The sequence below is a fragment of the Mytilus trossulus genome, unplaced genomic scaffold, assembly GCF_036588685.1.
Source record: "Mytilus trossulus isolate FHL-02 unplaced genomic scaffold, PNRI_Mtr1.1.1.hap1 h1tg000110l__unscaffolded, whole genome shotgun sequence".
In the NCBI taxonomy this organism is placed as follows: Eukaryota; Metazoa; Mollusca; class Bivalvia; order Mytilida; family Mytilidae; genus Mytilus; species Mytilus trossulus.
Genome location: NW_026963297.1, coordinates 3,223,397 through 3,235,795, shown reverse-complemented (window position 1 = coordinate 3,235,795; position 12,399 = coordinate 3,223,397). Strand labels below are relative to the sequence as shown.

The 12,399-nt window shown below is 31.6% G+C and overlaps 1 protein-coding gene across 2 annotated transcripts in view; it reads left to right on the top strand.

Annotated features, from left to right (window-relative positions):
• The window catches only part of LOC134700031 (uncharacterized), a 280,619-nt gene that overhangs the window by 29,959 nt on the left and 238,261 nt on the right, over nucleotides 1-12,399 (top strand). Inside the window, exons 5-7 of one of the 2 annotated variants that reach the window (XM_063561423.1) lie at nucleotides 379-507; nucleotides 7,324-7,363; nucleotides 9,744-10,215. In XM_063561423.1, coding sequence (XP_063417493.1) covers nucleotides 379-507; nucleotides 7,324-7,363; nucleotides 9,744-9,994 — 420 coding nt within the window. In that variant the 3' untranslated portion in view covers nucleotides 9,995-10,215. Of the gene's footprint in view, nucleotides 1-378; nucleotides 508-7,323; nucleotides 7,364-9,743; nucleotides 10,216-12,399 lie in introns of those variants that run through there. The other variant, XM_063561422.1, reaches the window with a different exon arrangement.

Genomic DNA, 12,399 nt, shown 5'->3' with positions numbered 1-12,399 from the left:
AGATTGTTATTTTCTTTCATTATATAAGTTTAAATATTGTTAGTTATGATTGATTCGTCAAATATTTTTGTTTTACAAACCGATCTCAAATATGATACTTCTGTTTGTGGTGACGATTCAGTTATTTGAATAAAAAGAGAACATGCTAGCACTCTTATTTGATGCAGAAAAAGAAACTGATAACTCCAAGAGTGTCACCATTTTCAAATTGGTGATGAATTTGTCTTTGATAATGTTTGAGATCGTATAGAATTAGAAAAAAAGGAAATAAATGAAAATATTTATTAGATTACATCGCACTTTTACACCTTTTTAATATGTTTAAAAAATTTATTCATATTGATGATTGTTGAATTATATGTTTCTTTAATTTGTAAGCAAACCCCATGGGCTGACTTGGATAGAGAAGAGAAAGAGCAACTTGATTATGGGGAAATGATAGCCATGATAGGCCAAGATGGGGTTAACGATGGTGGAGAATTAATAAAAATAAATGAAGATCAGGAGGTAAATATTTTTGAGCACTAATGAAGTAGTAACGAAATGTATTTAAAAAGAAAGATCTTTTACAACTAGTATGGATAAAACTAATATACAAAGTAACATATAAGTCAACAAATGTTTACTTGCTTATTTACTGTAATCTATCTAAATTTAACAAACCTATATTTTTGTTTGTTTTTTGTTTTGTTTGTTGGAATCAATGAAAGTTATTTTCTTTAATTGTCAAACCGTTCGTTTCGTGACTGTTACACCGGTATAGTTAGGATGTATCTGCATTTAGTATTTCAGCTACTTTTTTAATATTTTCATCGCAATTACAATTGTTCCATGCACACATTTTAAACAACTGCATTAACTCTCTTATTAAGACCATTCTAACTATATGATGTGCATTTACATTTATAAGATGTGAAATTGTATCTTTATGATGTGAGTAAATATTCTTATATGATGTGTAAACATTCTAAATGATATGCAAATATACTTATATATGATGTACAAATATACTTATATGATGTGTATGAATCCTTTTATCATTTTCAAATATCCTTCTATTATGGGCAAATATACATATATGATGTGTATGAGCATTCATAATTTGTGCGATGACGCAAAATAGTTGAACCAAATTTGATTATCCTCTCAATCTTAGTAGACATGTTGCAGAACTGAGTAATTTAGATACGAATACGTATCAAAGTATGCATATACGTGCGATACAGTTAAAATGGGAATCTTTTTGTCCTAACCGGTGACTCTCAATGTATTTATTAAATCAAAATGGGGAATTATGTCATGTGTGCTTGGTTTTTTCTACGTGCCTTAATAATGAAACCATTGAAAATGTAGTGAAGAATGATTTTCAAAGCCATTAATCAGAACAAAACATTACTTCGGAAATCCAGGGTAAAGTCAAGCACGCCTGTTGAATTCAAAACGTGTTTAGGTCGATTTGTTTTCCCTTTTAATATTGAATACAGAAACTAAAACATCATCTCGCTTCAAATTCCATTATTATTTTATTTCAAAACTAGATTTTTTATATATTTGACATTTAAAATTAATAGTAAATGAAAGCAAACAATATGGGTCAAGCGAAATCGAAGGGTAGGCGTGTTTGATTATAGAAATAAAATTCGGCTAATTTGTTGAACGTTTTACGCATATATAATTATTTATATCAAAGTTATTCATGTTATTTCAAAAGCTCCCCTTTACTACACTTGCAATGCACACAATTTGATTGGTTGAGGTAAACAGTTCACTTCATTAATACATCGGATACGTCGGAAGAGCATTCCATTTCTAAAGCTGTTATTTCATTGGCTGTTTGCTACGTAAGAGGCTTTACAGGAAGGTTACATAATTTTGGACCCTTTGGACCTTGATGTAAACCAATTTAAAAACAGGACTAAAAATTAAGAATCTAAATTCACTGTTAGATTTGGCATATCAAAGAAACCCAATAATTCGTTTTTCTATGAAAGGGTTTTGGACCCTTTTTGGACCCCATTTCTGAACTGTTGGTACCAAAACTCCCAAAATCAAACCAAACCTTTCTTTTATGGTCATAAACCTTGTATTTAAATTTCATAGATTTCTATTTACTTATACTAAAATTATAGTGCAAAAACCAAATGTCTTTGGATGACGACGGCGATGACAACGACAATGGCATACCACTATAGGACCATTTTTTTTCAATTTTTTCGGTTGTATAAAAACAAATATACACAGATAAATGTTTAAACTGTTGAGCAGACATAAAATTACCCTACCACGTCCACATGTATTTTTGTCCATCGGATGAGTTAAGCAATTTTCAACTGATTTTTATAGTTCGTTCTTATGATTTACTGTTATACCACTGTCCCTGGTTTAGGGGGGTTGGATCCCGCTTACATGTTTAACCCCGCGACATTATTTATGTATTTGCCTGTCCCAAGTCAGGAGCCTGTAATTCAGTGGAAGTCGTTTGTTTATGTGTAACATTTTTGTTTATCGTTCATTTTTTATATACTTAAGGCAGTTAGTTTTCTCATTTGAATTGTTTTACATTGTCTTATCGGGGCCTTTTATAGCTGACTATGCGGTATGGGCTTTCCTCATTGTTGAAAGCCGTACAGTAACCTATAGTTGTTAACGTCTGTGTCATTTTGGTCTCTTAATTGAAGACAGTTGTTTCATTGGCAATCATACCACATCATCTTTTTTATATTGTCATTAAAATGGTAAGATTTTACTGTTCATATACATGTAATATTATAATTGTGGTCTACCGTAAAGAAAAACGTGCAAAATGGTATAAATACAAGTTTTTAGTCATGAATGAACATGATGAAGGTATTAGCAAAAAAGAGTAAAAGTATGATAGATCTAAACAATGTTTCACATAATAAAGTCATCAATATCTTTTTCAACTAAATATTAAACAATTTTTTCAGAGTTGGACATTTTTTGATAAAAACAAGCATTCTGCGAGTAATACATGGCAATACATAGTCCCCAACCCGTTACAAATTCAATGTAATGGAACAAAAATTTGATCTATAATTTGTCATAATGTAAACTACATAAAAATATCGAGACAAAATCTTCCAGCAAAACGTAAAAACTTGTTGAATTCTGACTATCTAAGTGAATTTCCTATGTTCAAAGACCAAAACTCTGCACACAAATATCAAACTGTAACAAAATTAAATCACTAAATACCAAAGAAAAGAAAAAAAACATTCAAAATGTCATTTTGTCTTTACAAAAATGAGTTATTTCCGTTAGAACAGAAGTCTTTTAATGAATAAGTATTTCATCAAAAATTTAATTCTAGAGAAAGGGCTTCAACTGAACAAAGAGAAAAGCTTATAAAGCGTGAATAATGAATTTGACCTGTAACTTGTCATGATAAATCAAATCAAAATCTACAAGCACAAACAAGTCTGATTCGTCGAACTGACAGATAGACAGACTGATAGACAGGCAGTGCAAACCTAAGTCCACTTAGACCTTAGCCGTTACGGGATTAAAAATCAAAATCTCAAAGTATCAACAAACACCTAAAGAGATTCTCTTTGGAGAGGGAACATTCAAGATAATTTTGGAAAAGCTTTCGATTTTTGAAGAAGTAGGGTTACCTCAAATGTCTTTTATCTTGATTTAATCTGAGATATAAATCAAAAACTTTTATATGTCACATTATATAAGCAAACATAATTTTTATTCGTAGATAAAATAAAATGGCCACATTTTTTTTACTTACGCTCTAATAGACACAACTTTCTAAGCAAGACACTCAATGAGTGATTGGCCCTATAATTGGTTGCATTCCAATCAAAAGTTTCACAGAGGAAGGTTTTTTTAAGTACAAGTATGTTCACAACTCTGTTTCATATAACAAGCTTTTTAAAAGACTGTCATCAATTGAAAGTATGTGAAAACCAGGTGCTTCGCAGGGCGCAGCTTTATACAACCGCAGTGGTTGGACTCTGAACAGTTTGGGCAAATTAAATATGATCACAATGTTCAAGCTTGATGCTGTCTGAATTTGGATTGTGATTGATAAAATAAATGTGGCCAAAGATCAACAAATCTATTGCACAAAACTGTGCAATTGAAGATTTCTTCTTGAAAATTTAGAAAATTTGAAATTTGACAAAAAAAGAAAAAAAAGAAAAGAAATCCCTTCATTTTTTTTTAACAAATCCCCCCCCCCCCCCAAAAAAAAAAAAAAAACCAAAACAAACAAACTTATTGAAACCCCCCTTTCAGCAATAACCCTTAAAACAATACCATTCTTTCCTTTTTAGTATAGAACCTTGTAGTACAATTACAGAGAGATCTATATACATGTACTTAAACCCAAGTTATTGTTTGGAAACTAGAAATGAGCTTTGTACGTGTATGTTACAACGTATTAGATTTTAGCGTGAGAAAGTTATGTATTACTGAAAAATTATTACACCAGGGTTTTCGATATCACAAACTGGTTACAACATTTACTAAATTTTATCACCGGTATAAGGAAATTATTCGTTAATATAACTCAACATGCAGACATCTTATACGTTCAGGTATTTCACATCCAACTTTTTATGGAAATATTCTTTATAAAGCACAAAAATGTCAGTATTCTCCTCAGAAAGTGACAAAACCTCTAAATAGACTTACGTTTAAAAAGGAATATAGTTATTATACTGTTGTCAGGTCATTAAAGATTGCATATTTTGGCTTTAATATTGATTCATTTATAGGGTATTTGCATCGGAACTAAACACATTTATTTCTAAAAAAAAACCAGTTGTTTGCCTAACACGGGTTATGTTCTTCCTATATATTTTATGATATTGTGATACTAAACCCCTAGGGGGGACTATGCCTGATATTCATATGACGAATACATTATCTTTCAATCAGTTTAATTGAGGTCTGAAGCTGGCATGCTAGTAATCTGTTGTTATTTATGTATTATTGTCATTTTATTTATTTTCCTTTGTTTTATCTTTTGACATCGGACTCGGACTTCTCTTGAACTGAATTTTAATATGCGTATTGTTATGCGTTTACTTTTCTACATTGGCTAGAGGCATAGGGGGAGAGTTGAGATCTCATAAACATGTTTAATACCTCCATATTTTGATAATATAGAACAACCCATTATTTCGTATTCTTATAAAAAACCGAGCAGAAATTTGATTTTCGATTATACGTCAATTACAACAGACGTCAATATAGAAAATAATAATCCTTCCACTTGAGATTGCGAAACATCTAGTTTTAAATATGTTCCCTATGGTCATGTTATCACAGGAGACCTCAACATAGTCAATGACCGTGAAGTCATAACTTTTCTAAAGAAAGGACCGAAATACCGTCCTCCATCTACAATAGATTAGAAACAGTGTTGTCAGTTCATTAAAGACGCTCTGTCTGCCTATTGTAAAAATTGGTGCAAACGTGAAAAATCCGATAAAAAATCTTTAGACAGTTATTTGAATAAAATTATGAATACTGTTGATATTCGAATATCTCATTTAGAAAACAATTCTGAAATTAATAATAGGAACCATGATATACCCATTTCTAGAATAAAAAACAAACTCAAGGTACTCGCAGAGCGGTTTGTGTTCGAACCGGCAGACAAGACAGCAAATAATGTAGTGGTGGTGTGACGCATATACTACACGAAAGTTCTTCAAAACGAAATTCTCAATTCCTCTACATTCAGGTCAGTGCGCACCACAGAGAGTCAGATCGTTAACAAGCATACCACTGCCACTGCCCAGCTTAAAGCATCTTCCGAACATTTGAAAGTCCCTACTATGTACTGGTTACCGAAATTACACAAAAAAACATTTAAATTCCGTTTCATCTCCGCTCCGCTTCGAGTAAGTGTTCTACTACTAAGCTATCAGTGCTTCTAACCACCTCCCTTACTACTATCAAAGAACTGGTTATTAAATTTTGTAATAAAGCTTATGAAAATAATGGTATTAATTATTTTTGGAGTGTTAAAAATTCTTTAGAGGTTTTAGATAAAATGCATGCTTTCAATGGTCCTTACAATTCTGTTGACAGTTATGATTTTTCTACTCTGTACACTACACTTCCACACAATCTTATAAAGAAAAAGTTTTTGTATTTTATAAAATGGTCTTTCGAAAAATCTCATTGTAATTTTATTTGCTGTAAATCGTTTAAGTCCTTTTTCTGTAACGAAAAAGGAAAGTATGCTAGATACACCTACTGGAAATGTGAGGATATGATTGAAGCTTTAAACTTTCTGCTTGATAACATTTATGTACGTATTCTTATAAAAAACCGAGCAGAAATTTGATTTTCAATTATACGTCAATTACAACAGACGTCAATATAGAAAATAATAATCCTTCCACTTGAGATTGCGAAACATCTAGTTTTAAATATGTTCCCTATGGTCATGTTATCACAGGAGACCTCAACATAGTCGATGACCGTGAAGTCATAACTTTTCTAAAGAAAGGACCGAAATACCGTCCTCCATCTACAATAGATTGGAAACAGTGTTGTCAGTTCATTAAAGACGCTCTGTCTGCCTATTGTAAAAATTGGTGCAAACGTGAAAAATCCGATAAAAAATCTTTAGACAGTTATTTGAATAAAATTATGAATACTGTTGATATTCGAATATCTCATTTAGAAAACAATTCTGAAATTAATAATAGGAACCATGATATACCCATTTCTAGAATAAAAAACAAACTCAAGGTACTCGCAGAGCGGTTTGTGTTCGAACCGGCAGACAAGGCAGCAAATAATGTAGTGGTGGTGTGACGCATATACTACACGAAAGTTCTTCAAAACGAAATTCTCAATTCCTCTACATTCAGGTCAGTGCGCACCACAGAGAGTCAGATCGTTAACAAGCATACCACTGCCACTGCCCAGCTTAAAGCATCTTCCGAACATTTGAAAGTCCCTACTATGTACTGGTTACCGAAATTACACAAAAAACCATTTAGTCTTTATTTCCATTTTTTCGTCTTTTTTATGTCTGTTCCTCTATCCGCCTGTTTATCACGATTTTGTATTGTATAGAGAAAAAGTGTTGTAAATATCATGCATTTTATGGAAAAATATGAAGACAAATGCCATAACGCTTACAAATCAATTACAATTGTCTAAATATCTAACCACTATTTCACAGTGAGACCCTCACAAAAACCGATACTAACGAAATTGTGGAAAATGTAGAATATATTAAGTTTTTTTTGTTAAAAATATCATATCAATGATAAATATTGTGCTAGCTCTAAGTATAACTATTTATTCACCATTTTGTTTTAGCTCGCAGTAGCAGACGTGGTATATAATCCGGGACAATCAGGTATATGTTTTGTCAGATGTAATTAAATTGAATCAAATACATCGTTAATGTCTATAGTTTATTGAAACTACTTAAATAATTACTCAAATGATTTAATCAGTTAATGCTTGAAAACGCGTCATGAATACTTTGCTACGTCTTTTTCAACACTGACCGAAAAAAAATCAAACGCAAGGTTTCATGCAGAGAAATTTACTTAGCTAGCGGCACGGGGTGGAGGGGGGTAATAATAAATGAATGTGTTGATTATCAAGTAGAAAGGGTTGCTTACATGTATTCTTTTTAATTTAAAATGTCTATAGATCTGTTATCCAATGATTTTTTCCCTATTTCACATGTTATAAAAATGTTGGTCAGATCACTTTCATAAGGCCATTCAATTACGACAGGAAACTATCGTTAACGATGTTGTTTTGCTGTATTAATTAAAAAAAGACACCAGTCAGTCCATGTTTTGTTATTGGCTCACCTTTTAAAATGAAATATGAGATTTTGCTGTCCGTCGTTTTCCGTCGTCATCGTCCGTCCGGTGTAAGCTATTTTAAACATTTATCAACATATTCCAACTAAACATATGCTGAATGATCCTTATTGTATTTAAAATGCAATTTGTGTTTAATCTTAAATTTCGTAAAAAAAACATGGGTGTCAGGCTTAAATAGAACAGAGGGGTAAAATGCAATTTTTGCCTTTATCTCAAAAACTATAGCAGAAATCTGACATGTAGTATAAAAGTTGCTCATGTCAAGTTCTATCAGCCCTGATATGTTCAGTTGAATATAACAATCCATGATTGGGTTGCTGCCACAAAATTGTTTTATCTGAGGATTTTTTGAAGTTTTTGTTTATTGTCTTAAATATTATTATAAATAAAGATAATTAAGGATGTTCGCTACTCAGTTTCAAAATAAATAGCTTTTCATAAAACTTGTATAGATAAATAGAGGATACATTCAGGAATTCAAAGAGCCAAACAATATATAGAGGTTAATGTGCTTGTTTTCGAGATATGAACCATTTTTCATAGCTTTACATTGTATCATGGACAGGTTAAAGTTCTCAAAAAGTATTAAAAAATGCATAAGATTTTATAAGACTTTTACAAATGGCTTATTATTATACATGCAAAAGATTTCTAAAAAGAAAAATGTGGTTCAATATGCAAACATTGTCAATGCATTCAAAGGGATAAAACCAGGGATTCCGAAAATCTGACAAAAATTCCAAAACATGACAAGCAAACATCCTTAAGGAATTAATGACAGTTATCAAGAATTCCAACAATTTGTTTATCAGGTTTTTTTTCTTTAAAAATCGTCTCCTCTGAAACTGCTAAACCAATCTTAACAAAGTTGGAGCTACATGTAAATGGATCTTATATTATATAGGATAAAACGTTTGGTTTATTTTCTTTTTTCTCTGAAAACATGGCCGCCAAGGCTAAAAAAAGAACATATGGTAAAATACAGGTGTTTACTTAAATCACAAAAACTAATGCATTTAGGGCAACTCAAAAAGAAAATAAAGTATTCATAAGGTTAAGGTCTACCTGCTCTGAAATAATAAGCCAAATAGGGAATCTGGCTTTTTGGTTATTGCTCCTAAATTGATGGTTTTTAATGAAATGTTGCAGTTTTCAATTTTTATCCTGAATATAATTATAAATATAGATACACTGTAAACAGCAAACATGTCCATCAAAGTGCTACAAAAAGGTTTATATGATCAAAGTTATCAAAAGGAGTTGTTACCCTTATAAGACCATTTTTCATGATTTGCAAATTTTGTTTGCTTACTTTAAAATAAATATTCTCCTTTGAAACTGGTGAATCAAGTTCAGCTTCACTTTCAATGAATGAGTTTTTAGTGTAATAGGAATACATTTTGTATTTTTTTTTCCTTGTACTTCAAAAAGCAGGGGTAAAATGACAATTTTAAGCCACTCATTAATATGCATTGAACATCAAAAATAATCATTGATGAAAGTTTTCAATAAACAGGTGATCGATAATTGTTCTATACGGCCTCTTGTTTATATTACACATCAATAATATATGTATCATATTGCTGAACAATTAATACCGCTATAAATTTGACAATGGAAATGGGGAATGGTCAAAGAGACACAAACCCGACCATAGAAAAGACAACAGCAGAAGGTCACCAACAGGTCTTCAATGCAGCGAGATATTCCCGCACCCTGAGGCGTCCTTCTAAATACCAAATAAGTAAAATTACAAGATATACTTTTGGTTAACAAGCATTCCGTCTTTATTATATTAAGAAAATAACAGAATAATAATTAAATTTCTAAAGATGAATAAAAAAATATACAATTCACTGTGTATATGTTTTAATAAACTACGCTCTTAAATTGCAGTATGGACAGAGGCTATCGACATACTAAAGGCCACTTTTATGAAAAAAAAGAAAATAGCTAGGGTAAGAGGAATGTTTGCTTCAACAAATACAGTTACGTTCACAAAGTGGTTACCTGCTAATTTTCCTGTGGAAGGTGTTATGTGTGGTTGTGGAAGACACCTTAAAACACCTCAATCGCTTTTAGTTCATTTACGAAGGAAAAGCTATGCCGACCGCAAAAATGTTAAGTTGTTCAAAAAGGGAATATAATCAAAATAATATTCATGGTTTTGGAGGCGTTACATAGTGCCATGCATATCTTATTCTTAATACATTAATGACGGCTGAACATAAACAGAATATCAAAGTGCATTACATTAACAATTCTTTAACGAGATTAATACCACAGTAAATATGTTTCATGTTTGACAATATTCATAGACGCTTGTTCAATTCAAATGTCATCACACAGTTTTAACATAATAAAATGAAGGAACAAAAGTTATATCTTGTACTTTTATTCTCTAATACATTTGATGAAATCAGTTCATTTGCAACTTATCATCGATTATAATATCTTAACTGCAAACACAGCAGATTGATAGAAAAGAAAAAAGACTGTCTTTCATTCCGTTTTTGGTATTTCGAAGTACCAAAAGAGAAATACAACGATATCTTGTCAGATCATTGTAATATAAGCAAATCTAAGACATAGGATGTTATATAATCCCGATCAGAGACTGGGTTAGGTAGTTAATGTGTTAAATGATGTTTTACCTGAGAATGTATTTTTTGTTTCTTTTTGTTGTTCATGGTCTTGAAAAAATGCGGTTTTTTATTCCATTTTCCAAATCACGTCATCATTAGGATCAGATAATGTACATGCTGTATACACCAAAGAATCTTTAAATAATCATAAGAAACAGTAAGCAATATTTTAGTATGTGATATGGAATAATTGACAATGAGAAACACTATCTACAAAAGTCAGAACGAAGTGGAAGCAAGCAACAATGGGTTCTTGTCAAACCATGAACAAAGGGCAACACCCAAACAGCACAATAAAAGAAACTCCAGATAATTTGAAATCATGACAATGCCGTCGTAGAAAAAACATGATAGCAAGACATTAAACAGTAAACAACAAATAATATACATGATATAGAAAACGTAAAGCTGCTAAACAATTATTCCCGTCATGAAACGGACAGCTTTCATGTGCTCCATTAGGATGAGATAATCCTGATGTATATGCGACACCCGGGGTGTTATATCTGTTTTGTCATTCATGTAAGTACACACCGGGGGATCATTCTTTTTCAGTAAATCATGATCTAAGAAATGACGATAGGATTGTGTTTTCATCAATTGGAACAAATCCATCGTCCTGTCTGAAACAAAACAAAAACAGTCAACGGATTCATGCTGGCGTCATTTAACATTTTGAAGTTTCAATGTCAAATTTACCTCTTTGAAATCTTGTTTGTATTGGCTCATTGTAAGCAGAAACATTTGAAGGTAATCATGATAGGAAATGCAACCTAAAATAATGTTTTAAATACGAGACAGAATCTCTATATGCAGGTTACATGTAAAAAAAAGTCCCGACGAGAACAACATTGATGAAAACAATTGTGAAAAAATGAAAACAGCATAAAAGAAAATAGATGATAGACAAAGATATAAGGCCGTGTTTACATTGACCTAAACTCGGTGTGGTGTTAGTGTCTCACACGTAAACTTAACAACATTACGTTCCAGTTGATAAATCTCAATGTTTACATGTAGTTTACATCATGTTTTGCCTACATGCAAACAATAGTCAATGTAGACCTTGTGTAGGTTAAGTGTACACTAAACTAGGCATTTAGAACATCAATTTTGCCATATGTTTTTAAAGAAGAAACGATTTTTGAATAAAAATTGATATTTATAACAAATATTTATAAAGTTCTTTACAGAAACATTTGTATTTACTTTTGTTTTGGTGTTAATAAAACACATCACGCAGCTTTATTAACCCCTTATCAAGACTCAAAGCATCATCATTTCAGAACAAATAATTCATTTGAAAAGTTCTTCCCGAATTGACTGGACATACACAGAAATATTTGCCATTGGTCTTACTCAAACAACGATTCACCCATAAATGCATTACTAAAAAAAGTGTGAGATAAATTGTTTTGTTTGTCTAGTTTCTCAGATCCGTCAAAATACACTTAGAAATATATAGAAAAAACCTTATCCCCTCCTTTTGCCAAAGACTCATAGGAGAACATATACCAACAACAGAAAAAGAAACAAACATAAAAGATAGAAATGTAGTGATCATCTCAATCCTTTTTCTTCGTCTGTAAGATGACAATGACACAGCCTACGTTTTCTAATGCGTAACCGATACATCTTTAGTACATTCAAACTACTGCAAATCATCAAAATGGCGTTCATAAAGGAGCAACGACTTAATTTCAAAAAGGAGGGTGGGAGGGTCTGAGTGGGATTTTTTTTTCGCGCGAACATTTTTATTAATTTTTATCGATGCTAGCATTCCAATATTTTTTTCAATATTTGACACTATAATGTATGGGGAAGCTCTGGATTCAGATTTATTTTGTTTATCAAATTGGGGATCAGAATATTTTTCTAGGAACGATCCATTCCCCTCACCCTTTTTT